The following is a 13,161-nucleotide window of genomic DNA, read 5'->3' on the forward strand; positions in this document are numbered from 1 at the left end:
CATACTCATTGGATCATATGTAGGTTAGTTATAGATTTATTCATACTTAACAAGCATAAATATAAATAAAATCTATAACTAAGTTATACATGATCCAATGAGTATGAAATTTTTACTACAGTTTAAGAATATAATAATTAGCCTAGTATAAAAAATTCACCACAATTAGACCATAAAAACTGCAACTATAAATTATTCCATTTAACTAAAAAAACATAGATCTAAAGGTACAACAAAAAACTTTATAAAGTATATCATGTTATATATTCACTGTGTAGATCTACTGGAGTCCAATGAAAGTGAATTTGCTATTTTATGATTTTTCTATGATTTATTATAATTTTTTTGAAGATTCAACTAAAATAAATAAATAAATAAATAAAAGACAAAACCGCCTTTAAGATCGGTTATAACAGAGCCACGATATGAGATGAATGGTTTTAAAAGTTGAGGGAGTTACGTGAAAATTGAGGGTTCCAATGCCTTGTTTAGTTCCTCAAGTATTTTGCAAAAAATCCAAAAACCCAAAACCTTAAGCAGCCCACCAAAACTCTAACACCAAAATTTTTTGGTTTTGATGTTTACTTCCCAAACAATTTTGCAAAATTTTTTAGATTCTCTATCACATCAAATCTTGCGGCACATGTATAAAGCATTAAATACAGATAAAAAATAACTAATTGCATAGTTTATATGTAATTTGTGAGATGAATCTTTTGAGCCTAATTATTCTATTATTGGACAATTTTTGTCAAATACAAACGAAAGTGCTACAATGTCCATTTTGCAAAAAAAAATTGGAACTAAACAAGACCAATGTCCCTATTTAATTTTGCAAAAAGTTTAGGGCCAAAATAAAGGGCATGTTTACTTCCAAAATGCAAAATAGCAAAAAATTTTATATTTTGTCCAAAATATTTTGGAACTAAACAAGGCCCAAACCCAAACGACAAGAGAAACACTCATGGCAAATTCTAATGGGCTTTCCTTGTGGTTCAGGATCTCTAGAAGACCCTAATAGACAAATGATGGGCCTAGCATGGGCCTGCCAAATTCCGGTGTCGTACAAAGCAGCCACACTCAGACTACAGACGTGAACCCCCATGTTCAAGATCCTACATCGCACTTCCATTTTCTTTCTTCGGAACATGGTCTCAAATTTTGTAAGGAACGCTTTGACTAAACGATTGGATGCTCCATAGCAGCTAAAGTTATTGGTGCCCCACTAAGTAGCTGGTCAAACAAAGATACATGAGCAGAGAAATGGAGAGCCACTTACGTGATCTACAGCTGCAATCGGGCATAGTGGACCAATGTGCCCCCCTCTAGTTCAGCACCTACAAGGAAAATCAGGATGCGAAATGCTCTTTGTTAGACTAAAAATAACAATATGATCTTGTACAGGCAGATGGGCAATAACTTGGGTTGCACGTTTTGCTGGAACAAGACATGTCTGCATGATAAGAAAATGAAAGGTGGTAGTCTTATTCAAGGCGTTGCACAGGATGACAGGAAGCTTAAGTATGTGATTCCTGAACAGACAGACTACAAAAGGTTCTGAGATCAAACCAGATCCATTTTAGGGAAAAGATATACTACAAACATAATAACCGAGATAGTTATGTTGATTACATCAATAAGTGGGGCACTGGAATCTAAGATAATGATGGTCATCCCTCATAACCGTGTTTGACAAACTAACCTCCTTTTCAAACTCAGTTTGGTTACAATTACTTAAGCCATTTGCTGGTAAACAGCAAAGAACCAACTGGTAATTAGATTGATTAGTTCCTCCATCAATATCATACAACAAACCATTGCAAGAAAAGAGCTCTCAGATTCCAAATCTCAACCTACCGGAATAAACCAACATGATACAGCTATCCTTTTTTCTTTTATGAAAAAGATACCAAAGTGCAACACCTAGATAGCTATGCTTAAATTATTCAAGCCTGACTATTGTACTCCAGCTATTGGCCTGCAAGCTCCCTTATTTGACGTCCACACGTCAGCAGTACAGGAGCTCGGAAAAGAAATATTTGACGATAATGGCCAGTTAATAATTAGACATGATATTTAAGTTGCAACCTGATCTCATCTGGACGTGCACTCAACCAATACCTTATATCTCTGTAATCAATCCATTCCCTCCAAAAGGGAACCACAGACCTCATCCATCCCTGCACCCTTTCCCTCTTCTTCAAACCCTGAGACCACTTTCCTCCCCATGAGAAACCACCAGTAAGTTTTGCTACATACTGGTGCTTCTGATGCCAACATCAACAAAGATGGCTAGAAGCATGCTTGAGTGGAAGAGAGTACCAATGTTTATCATCCTCTCCATCCTTGGTATCACTAGTGTAACCAGCACCAATGCAATTGCATCACAGAAGGGTCCGTTTGTACCTCAAGACAACTACCTCATTAGCTGCGGAGCTTCTGGTTCTGTGCAGCTTGATGATGGCAGGACATTCCGCTCTGATCCAGAGTCAGTATCTTTTCTGTCCACCCCAGTGGACATCAAGATCACAGCTAACAATTCTCCAACTGCTGCTTCACCATTATCCCCACTCTACCTATCTGCAAGAGTTTTCTCTGATGTTTCAACTTATAGCTTCTTTGTCTCGCAGCCTGGCCGCCATTGGATCCGTCTCTACTTCTTACCTATTCCTGACAAAAAATACAACCTCACTTCAGCAACATTCTCTGTGTTCACTGACAATATGGTTCTTCTCCATGACTTCTCCTTCATAGCCAGTCCTCTTAACCCCATCCTTAAGGAGTATATTGTTGTAACACAGGGAGAAACCTTGAAGATCATTTTCACCCCAAAGAAGGACTCAATAGCATTCATCAATGCTATTGAAATTGTCTCGGTGCCACCCACCCTAATTCCAAATACCACCAATGGCCTGCCTCGTCAAGAACAATTTGATATCTCCAACAATGCATTGCAGGTAGTCTACCGGCTCAACATGGGGGGTGCACTTGTGACAGCCTTCAATGACACACTAGGGAGGACCTGGTTACCAGATGCACCTTTTTTGAAGCTTGAGACAGCAGCACAGGCGGCTTGGGTTCCTCCTAGAACCATCAAGTACCCTGATGACAAGGCAGTCACACCACTCATTGCTCCAGCAAACATATACTCAACAGCACAGCAGACAGCATCGACAAATACCTCACAAGCAAGATTCAACATAACCTGGGAAATGGAAGCAGAGCCAGGATTCAAGTACCTCATCCGCCTACATTTCTGTGATATTATAAGCAAGGCACTCAATAGCCTCTACTTCAATGTGTACATAAATGGCATGATGGGTGTATCCAACCTTGACCTCTCAAGCTTGACAATGGGCCTTGCAGTAGCCTACTACCAGGACTTCACCGTGGACTCATCCAGCATCATCAACTCCACCCTTCTAGTGCAGGTTGGCCCAAGCACAACCGACTCCAGCAATACTGATGCCATCCTTAATGGTCTTGAAGTCATGAAAATAAGCAACCAAGCAAACAGCTTAGATGGCCTATTTTCACCAAAAACAAGCTCACATCTTGGTAAGAGGATACTAACTGGCATAGGTCTTTCTTTGGCAGTGATTGCAGCTGCATTGGTCATAGTTATGTGCTGCAGGCGAAACCAAAGGCCAGAGTGGCAGAAGACAGACAGCTTTTGGTTCCTTCGACTCAACTCCAACCAGTCCAGCTTCATGAACAGCTGCAGCAGGCTCTCCAGAAGTCGCTTTGGCTCCACAAGGACCAAGAGTGGTTTTTCTAGCCTGTTTGCATCTAGTGCTTATGGACTGGGCCGCTATTTCACCTTCGCTGAAATTCAGAAAGCCACAAAAAACTTTGAAGAAAAGGATGTCATTGGTGTCGGTGGCTTTGGGAAGGTTTATCTTGGTGTTCTTGAGGATGGTACAAAGCTAGCTATCAAGAGAGGCAATCCATCTTCTGATCAAGGTATGAACGAATTCCTGACTGAAATTCAAATGTTGTCAAAGCTTCGTCACCGCCACCTGGTTTCACTCATTGGTTGCTGTGATGAGAATAATGAGATGATCCTGGTTTATGAGTTCATGTCAAACGGTCCACTCAGGGATCATCTATATGGTGCTACAAACCTGAAGCCTCTATCTTGGAAGCAACGCTTAGAAATTAGCATTGGGGCAGCAAAAGGCCTGCATTATCTTCATACAGGTGCAGCTCAGGGTATAATTCACCGTGATGTCAAGACTACTAACATTCTCCTTGATGAAAATTTTGTGGCCAAGGTTGCTGATTTTGGCCTATCAAAAGCTGCTCCATCCCTAGAGCAAACTCATGTCAGCACTGCTGTCAAAGGAAGTTTTGGCTACCTTGATCCAGAGTACTTCAGACGTCAACAACTAACAGAGAAATCAGATGTATACTCATTCGGGGTGGTACTCTTTGAGGTACTGTGTGCAAGGCCAGCCATCAATCCAGCACTTCCAAGAGACCAGGTGAACCTCGCAGAATGGGCCCTTACATGGTACCGCAAGGGAGAGCTCAGCAAAATAATTGATCCTCACATTGCAGGTCAAATCAGGCCTGATTCACTTGAGATGTTTGCTGAGGCTGCTGAAAAATGCCTTGCTGACTATGGAGTCGACCGTCCATCAATGGGAGATGTTTTGTGGAAACTTGAATTTGCCTTGCAACTTCAAGAAAAGGGTGATGTTGTTGATGGAACCAGCAGCGGGATACCAATGAAGCACTTCAATGACTCAGTGTATGATGACATGGAGAAATCTAGAAGTGCAGGGCCACCTGTTCAAGGAAGATAACAATATGATCACATCACCAAGATTTGCAACTGTAGTAATCCAGTATTACATTTTTGTTGTCCAGTCATGGAAAATGATATGGGCTCCAGATATAAAGATGTACATTATTTTGTTTCTACTTCAAAGATCTAGTTATTGTTTTGTATGATTGAGGTTACATTCAATGAACTAGAGAGCATTCTCAAACTATTTGTAAACTAAACTGTAGTGTCGAATTCTTAAATTTAATTATTTGATTTGACTCTTGGAGGTAAAGTAATTGCTTGGTCTACTGAACTTAATTCTTGTTCCAAATATTTGAAGTGTACAAACTAGAAAGTGATAACAAGTAATAGTGAAATACAATTGCTAGGATAATTGTGAAACAGGTACTATGGAAGTGTATACATGTTGTACTGTTGTACAAATATGCTATGTGTAACTAACCGACAATAGAACAAGGCACATCAGTTGTTAACCTATGCATTATAAATTATCACTTATATTTGTTATCACAAATGTTCTATTGTAGCACATATACTATCACTCACTCAAAGTTATACTTGTTATTACCAAAATATCAGGTAATCATGGATCATAAAAATGATTGTGAATTTGTGATATATAGGATCCAATGAATTTTTCATAACAATGTGAAAAATATGTGTAGGATATGCATTTCAAATTATATTTTGCTAGAGAGAATGACTTACAAGGAAAGGAACATTACTTGTCTGTACCAGTTAACTTGAATGGCACCCGCGAAGGGAGATGAGGGAAGTGTTGCTTTTGATAGCTATATTGAATGTCACACACACACTATTTTTTCCTTGAACTACACATGAGAGCTGTGTGTCATTTGATTAAATAGGAGAAACACAAAACAAAACAGAGGCAAGGTAGAAGAGCCCCACCTGAACTCATAGCCCAAACACCAAACAAGAAAAACTAAATAAACAAAAGGAAGAAAACAGACGCCCAGCTAGGGGACTAAAAAAGGTGCGCATGACATCCCAAGTCAATGACTCATCTAGAGAGAAGGTCCTAGAACTTGGAAGCTCCGCCAAACACCAAAGGCCACATTCATCTTCAACTGTCCATAGGAGGCCCTGAATATTGTAAAGAGCTCCTTTTGAACACACATGCATTTCTGAAAACTTACACCTTCAAATAACACAATAAGCTGTCAAGAAAGAGGTAATTTGGAGTACTGTTTATTTGATCTCTCACTTAATTATATAAAAAAATCATACAATTGTGGATGCAGTAAAACTGTAAAAGTGGCTCAATTGACTGATGAAGCAGTCAAGACTGGTGTAAGAGTGTGACATATGACTTCCAGTTTCTATGATGATATGAATTTTCCTATTTAAGTGGCTAGTGGCATAATATCAAGTAAAGCATAGACAAGGGCATTCTAGTCCCAAAGAATAAAATGCATTCATAAGGTTTAATCAGCTGCCAGAGGCAATACCTCAACAGCTCAACGCTATGTTAAATTTTTAAGGGTTCTATACCAATACCACTGGAAGTTCAAATGGTGAGATCAGGCAGAGGATGATTGTGAAAGGAATAATTACTTAATACAGATCAATATGACAATATTGGACTTGGACAAAGTGGCGCTGATCTTTTCAGATAGATTTATGGTACCACTATGCCACACAAAAAAAAAGAGGTTGAACTGATGGCGTTACATGAATTGTGAAGAAAAGAACATCTAGTAATCTAACCAAACATTGCTTGATTCAGATGCTAATGGTTCTTTGCTTTCTGAAGCACGAGCTGAGACATTTCAATAGAGCTCAGAATGTTAAGTTGCCACTATATCCAGGGTTGGATAGTACTAATTGCCTGACTGAGAAACAAGATGAAAGAAGTCAAGAAAACTGAAGAGGATGGAGCATATAGCAATTGCTTTATCCCTTGATGCCCTACCATGGAACTAGACAGATCAGATACCAATATAGTCTAAAACCAACAACAGCTGTTACAGCCTAGGTAAGGCTGCAAAGGCTATCTTCTGTATATATACTTCGAGAGGGGGAAACTAACACTCCTGGCAACCTGTAAATAATATGATAAAGAAATCACAAAATGATCATAATACAGCCACAGTGTCTTACAGGTGAATGTTACAAGGTGCTCACCTTGAGTGCTAAATCTTCATCAATGTTAGATCGATATCTAGCTGAGCCTTCTAACGGGCAGCTCCGGCTTTTGGAGAGGAAATTAGAATTGCAAAGTGTTGAAAGTTGCAAAAGAACATCTGACATCAAACCAGTCATTCCACTTCCATTCATCATACTATCAGGACATTCAACATCACCGAGATAATCTTCTGACACTGACGTGATGCACTGAAATATAGCCAAGAGCCTCTCAAGAGGAAATGTGCCAGGACCTTTCAAAAGCATCTCTTCAGCCATGGTGTCCTTCATATTCATCGACGCCTGAGAGCTCCTACATCAAAGAACAATGATGTAAGCATCTAATAAGATGATTAGGGTGTTGGCAAGTCAAGAGATGGCATTAGGTGGCATACTTTCTCTTACGCCTATTGTTATCTGACCCTCCAGTTGAATCAAACAAAGCTGCATCAAGAGTAGCCGGGTTCCTTGAAGCCAGGAAAGCTGACAATAGTAAGTATTTCGCAGACACAGACATGTGGAACTCCAATTCAGTCGGCAAACCATCCCTACTGCCAAACTGTCTTTTACTACTAGCCTTCCCACCAGAACTGCTGCCCTTGCATTCATCCAAAGAAATCCTCGTGGGAACACTGAATGTCTCGTTCAAGGCAACAGCCAAATGTGGCTGTATATGTTCAAACAACCTCCTTTTGATGCTCTCATCCGGAACTGCCTTCAAATCCCCCAGTGGCTCGCAGTACCTCCTGAAAAGTGGCTCCAGGGCAGCCACCAGTTCATCTACCCTCCTTGTTACTCGGAACAATGGCTTCAGCACCACACTGCCAAACAACAAGAGGAATGAAAAAGAAGAAATAGCACGATTGAGTAATCGCAGTCCAACAATGCTCCCAAGGCACTAGCATACCCATGTCAAATATACTGCTTGGTATTTGGTTCGACCCGTACCCAGGATCAAATTAGCACAAAAGCCAGAATCACTGATGAATGCCTTACCTAAGGAACGACGAGTACAGCTTCGGATTGGGATGGCCTCGCATCAGGATGTCTCGGACCTCGTCCACTGTGTAATCAGGGAAGTAAATGTGATTCGGCTCGACAGAGCCAGTCATGGAGTAGTACGCATCAGGTGTAGCAATGCTCACGTAGACGAGCACGATCTGCGGCAAACGGAGGAGATCGTAGAGGCGGAGGAGGAGCGCCAGAAGTTGGCCACCCTTGTCCCAGCTCCTAACCACCTCCAAATTATCAAACACCAGATACACGGCCTCGCCCTGCGCGGAGAGGCCAGCAAGCGCGTCGCGGAGCGCAGCGACAAAGTCCGAGGGCTTGTCGGGGATGCGCAGGCGAGAGGAGGCGGAGGACGACGAAGACGGACTGAGCTGGGTGAGGAGGGAGGCGTATAGGGCGCGAGGAGACGGGAGGGAGCGCAAGGCGGCGTAGGCGACGCGCAGCGGGCGGGGGCGCACGTGGCGGAGAGCGAGGAGGAGCGCGCGCGTCTTCCCCGTGGCGGCGCCCCCGTGGAGCAGAATCGGGAGCGCCGGCGCGGGTGCCAGGAGCCGGAGGAGGTCCGTCGCCTGCGCGCGGCGGCCGGGCAACGCCTCGAGGAGCGCGTCGACGGTGCTCCGCTCATGCTCCCCTTCCTCCTCCTTCGCTGCGGCGGCGGTGGGGATGGGTTGGCGCCTGGGCGTCGATTTGGGCCTGGATCCGGACGGGGAGGTCGGGGAGGCGGGATCGACCGTAGAGGAGCGGGTGGCGCGGCGCGGGGTGACGGGCTGCGACATCGCGGAGGGTGTCGGCGGTGGTCGACGTCGGCGAGGATGCCGTCGGAACCCTAGGCGGCAGGAGGCGGGGACCGGGTGGGACTTGGGAGGGGATCAGGGAATGGCGAGCCGCGGGCGGGACTTTGGGGAAATTTTGGGCGCGCGCCGCGCCGCGGCGTGGGCGGGCGGGAAGATGACGGACGGTTGGGCCCTTGTCGATTCCATTGGCCTTTGGCAGTTCCGTTCCGAACAGAAATGGATCCACGGGCGGTCAGCTCGGTAAACGGGTGAAGCCCAGAAAGCTCATGGGATACACGGGCAGTGGCAAGCTGGGCTTGGGGAAGGGTTGGCCCCAATCGAGAAGAGTAGTTCCCCTCTGAGGAATGAATGAAGTAGGGCCTTTCTGACCATATACCAAGCCCAAACTTAGAGGTCCACTGTCCACAGACCAGAGAGATTCAGGAAAGAAGATGTGGAGGAAGACATGGGAAAATGCTCGTCCATGGTTTGAGGGCCTGTATAGTTCCTCGTAAAATGCAAAATACAAAATAATAAATATTTGGAATAATAAAATATAAAATAATATTTAAGGTTATGTTTAGTTTTATCTAAAATACAGAATTTGGGTTTTTTTTTGCCTCTTAAGACCAAAATCTAAAATAGAGAATAGCCACATTTTTATCAAATTTTTTGCATGATGTTTAATTTCATTATATTAAATGATGAACTAAAACCTAGACTTTTTTGGGATAAAAGGGAAACTAAACACACCATGGAGAGTGGTTTGCACAAAATGAATGTTGACGCTTTTTTGCATTTGCTGAAGATTATGGGATTCGTAATCACAAAAGTGGCTTTTCAGACTGCTTAAATGTTTATATCAATAAATAATTGAGAGATGCTTCTATGATTATCCACATCCAAGAGAGAACAACATGTTTTTTATTTGAGCATTATGTGCACAAGGGTAGAGATTCAAATAAGGAGGCTCTTATGTGTTGGGAAAAGGTAGCTTGTGACTCTAGAAGATGGCATCTTGTATTTGCTCTTGCTGGCCTCTCTCCTATATTTTTCTAGATGTAAACATGGATGTTAATGTTAATGATAAAATGAAGCTCTCTAGCTTCCTCTTTTTCAAGTGAGAGAGAGCACTTCCCTGTGTAATAATGTAAATCATGTTTTATTTCGTTAGGTCAAAACTTTAACCAATAACTATATCGCTAGTATACAATAACATTGTGATCCAAATTTGGTGTCAAAAGAATCATAATAAAAATCTAATGCAACCGTGTATACCTATGTAAAGCAGCCGTCGCCACTTTCAGATTAAAAAAATGGGGAAAATAGCAGCCATCGTCCTTGGTCCTTGCTATGTCACGTCTCCGGTGTACTCTCCCTATAATAATAAGAAAAATACATTATGAATGGGTGCACGAATGAAAAAGATATTTTGCACATGTACACGGTGATGAAAGTACGATTTTGTTTAAAAATATTTTTATAGACAAGTTTGCTCGTATCATTTTCAGTGTCCACACGTATGATAAAAGTAATCCATAAACTCCTGTTCTGACGATTATTGTATCACAAAAAGAAGAAGAAACAGAGTGCTAGAAGAGATGTAGGATATTGGTCTCGATCATGACAGATGTTTTGAAGGAAGAATCGTGTCTGTTGATCTAACGTGATTTTATTCTCAACTTCGAAACCTCTTGTTGATCTAACAGGATTTTACATATCATTTTTGAAACCTTCCAAAAGGTGGGTATGGAGTTATAGATAATATTAATTAGGAATTGCTAATTAGCTAGCTAAAAAATAGCGCTAGTACATCCAAAAATAAGAAATACGGGCTAGTTTTTTTTAAATCGGAATCATAATAGCTAATTTGGTCTAATTTTTAGTCCCAACTACTAATAGCTAGCTATGTATATCAAACATGTCCTAACGAGGTGTTGTTTGTCACTACTATACTATAAAAAAACATTGAAATATCAGCATCCAGTACTAATCACGTCCCAAATGGATAACACACATCGCACGGTTCACTCCATTGACCAAGTCTAACAAGATTCTTTTATAATAACTCATCGAGGCAAACTTCAAGAATGAATTTATCCACGTGTTGGGCCTCGTTTAGTTCACCCTGAAAACCAAAAGGTTTTCAAGATTTCCCGTCACATCGAATCTCGTAGCACTTGCATGAAACATTAAATATAGACGAAAACAAAAACTAATTACACAGTTTAGTTGTAAATCATAAAGACCAATCTTTTGATTCTAGGTAGTCCATGATTGGATAATATTTGTCACAAATAAACGAAAGTGCTACAGTACCGAAAACTTTTCACTTTTCGAAACTAAACAGGGCCTTGGTGTTTGTGTCCCCGCTATATTAGTGCAATAGCGTTGTTTATTATTCGACGAGAACAACCATAATCCGCCGCGTGACCCAGCCGTTCACGGCGCCACCACTCCGAGATGCAAAAAAGCACGCGCCCCGCTGGAGAGGAAGCCAAATTCACCAGCACGAACACCGGTGCACGTCCGGCCGCGGGTCCGCGCGCGGTCCTTTTTTTCCCCCTTCTCGCGTCTGCTGCCTTCGTCCACAAGGAACGCTTGTTGTTTTATTATTATCCGACGAGTACACAGAAACAAAACTAATCCATCTTACAACCTACTGATTAGTCAAGCATGTCTAGATTATACATTGTCGTTGTTAACAACGATGGGTGGTGTCAACGGAGAACAACTCTTTGTTCTTTGCAATACGGACTTGGACAGGCGCGTCGATCGATCGTCCATCCGGTCCAGGCGGCAACGCATACAAACTCGTAATAAAAATTATTATGTGCGGTGCATCTCGGAGATGAGAGGGCGAGTCACGGCGTGCTGACCTGACAGACAGGGACTTGTCTTGGCATCATGCTGCGCAGTCTTTCCACATCAACATGATTACAAGGGGACAGGGCGACAAAGTGCCCAAAGCAGCAGCAGCAACAGTATTCCCTTTATTTGTTAGTTAATTATTTAATTAATTGATGGAGCAGTACCTTGCAAATCCATACCTGATGCTGTTTAGGCGATTGATCTGGACCAGCATATTACTTGTTATTACACGTTAATGGAAATTCTATATATAACCAACGAAATACACAGCTAGACATTAGACTAAAAAAAATACAGCTAGACATTAGTAAGATACAGCACCGCGGTCTTGAAGGAAAAACCAATTCCTTCAAGACTTTTTCTTAAATAAAACGGGGACACATATTGTTAGCCGGAACGTAGAAGTATTATGTACCCTTGTCACAATAGCATATTTGCCAAAATGGAAGAATTGTTTACTGCGAAAAAGAATGGTGAGTACGATTAGTGGCGGTTGATATCAGCCGCAGCATATGTTCCTCCTCTGCCTTCTTTTTTCTTCAAAAAGGATGGTAAAAAAGAGGGGCAGGGGATGGCCATTCTTCTCTTTGCGCAATTACCAACTTGCATGCCATTTTCTACATGTAGCTTCTTCAGAGTTCTACTTATGGTAATTTTCGGCGAAATCCTATTGCTTAAAGTCTTAAAACTTAGGAACGAAGTAATATGCATGGAATTGCACCCTCAAAGGATGGCTACAATAGCACGGTTATTAGCGTTTTTATTTTTGTTATTATTAATAATATTATAAAGAGAAAACCGCATGTGCTAATAGAGTACTAGATGCATTATGGATTTATGGTCGACCTACCATTCTTGCTTATTTCTCCGGTCGTTGTATCGAGATCCAATTTCCTACTCCTACCCGCGTAAATCTACCACCGTGCCACGTACCTTTCCAATCAGACGACTATCAGAGAGGCACGCGTCATGTTCTTTCCGTTTCATTCAGGTCACACAGCCGTGTCTGAAAAGAGAGGAACACAGCCATTTAAATTGACGATTCGATGCGGCGACACGTTGCGGACTCACTGCTCAGTTCGTTCCACGAAAAAAAAGAAGTCTAGTAGAGAAAGAGAGAAAAAAATCTTTTATTGACAAACGCAAATGAGGCCACGAGGCGTTTGTTCGGACTCCGAGCGTTCGCGTCCAAGTGTCCAACGAACGACCGCACCGCGTGCTGCAGCAGCTGCAAACGGTCTAGTCTGAGGCCAACCAAACACACCCGATTTTCTGAACCATCCGAGATGCCGACGATGGGCGATGCGATGCCCACCATTTGCCGCGACCCGCGGCGTTTCGCGGCTGCGGCTGCTTGCGTCTCCGTCTGAAAAGGCCTCTCCAGCTTCGTCTGCGGCCCACATCGGGGCAGCGTTGGGTACGCCGGTTGCACGGCACTGCTGCTTCGGGAGTTTAGGTCGTCTTCTTCCGGAGTCCACTAACCACCCTCACGAGTTCAAATTCATCGCCCATCAGCACGGCTCTGCCACATTGAGTTAGCAAAATAAATTCCATTAGCAGTTTAGCACTCAA

At 42.5% G+C, this 13,161-nt stretch overlaps 2 protein-coding genes across 2 annotated transcripts; one reads left to right on the forward strand and one right to left on the reverse strand.

Annotated features, from left to right (window-relative positions):
- LOC8086209 (probable receptor-like protein kinase At5g61350) lies at positions 2,111-4,953 on the forward strand. The gene has a single exon (XM_002463808.2). The coding sequence runs from the start codon at positions 2,271-2,273 to the stop codon at positions 4,806-4,808; it is 2,538 nt and encodes an 845-aa protein (XP_002463853.2). The 5' UTR covers positions 2,111-2,270; the 3' UTR covers positions 4,809-4,953.
- LOC8085915 (origin of replication complex subunit 1) lies at positions 6,349-8,837 on the reverse strand. Its single transcript, XM_002466373.2, has 4 exons — positions 7,934-8,837; positions 7,333-7,758; positions 6,938-7,250; positions 6,349-6,854 (listed from the first exon to the last, which is right to left on the reverse strand). The coding sequence occupies exons 1-4, from the start codon at positions 8,719-8,721 to the stop codon at positions 6,804-6,806; spliced, it is 1,578 nt and encodes a 525-aa protein (XP_002466418.1). The 5' UTR covers positions 8,722-8,837; the 3' UTR covers positions 6,349-6,803.

The sequence above is a fragment of the Sorghum bicolor genome, chromosome 1 (genome assembly GCF_000003195.3).
Source record: "Sorghum bicolor cultivar BTx623 chromosome 1, Sorghum_bicolor_NCBIv3, whole genome shotgun sequence".
NCBI classification, from domain to species: Eukaryota; Viridiplantae; Streptophyta; class Magnoliopsida; order Poales; family Poaceae; genus Sorghum; species Sorghum bicolor.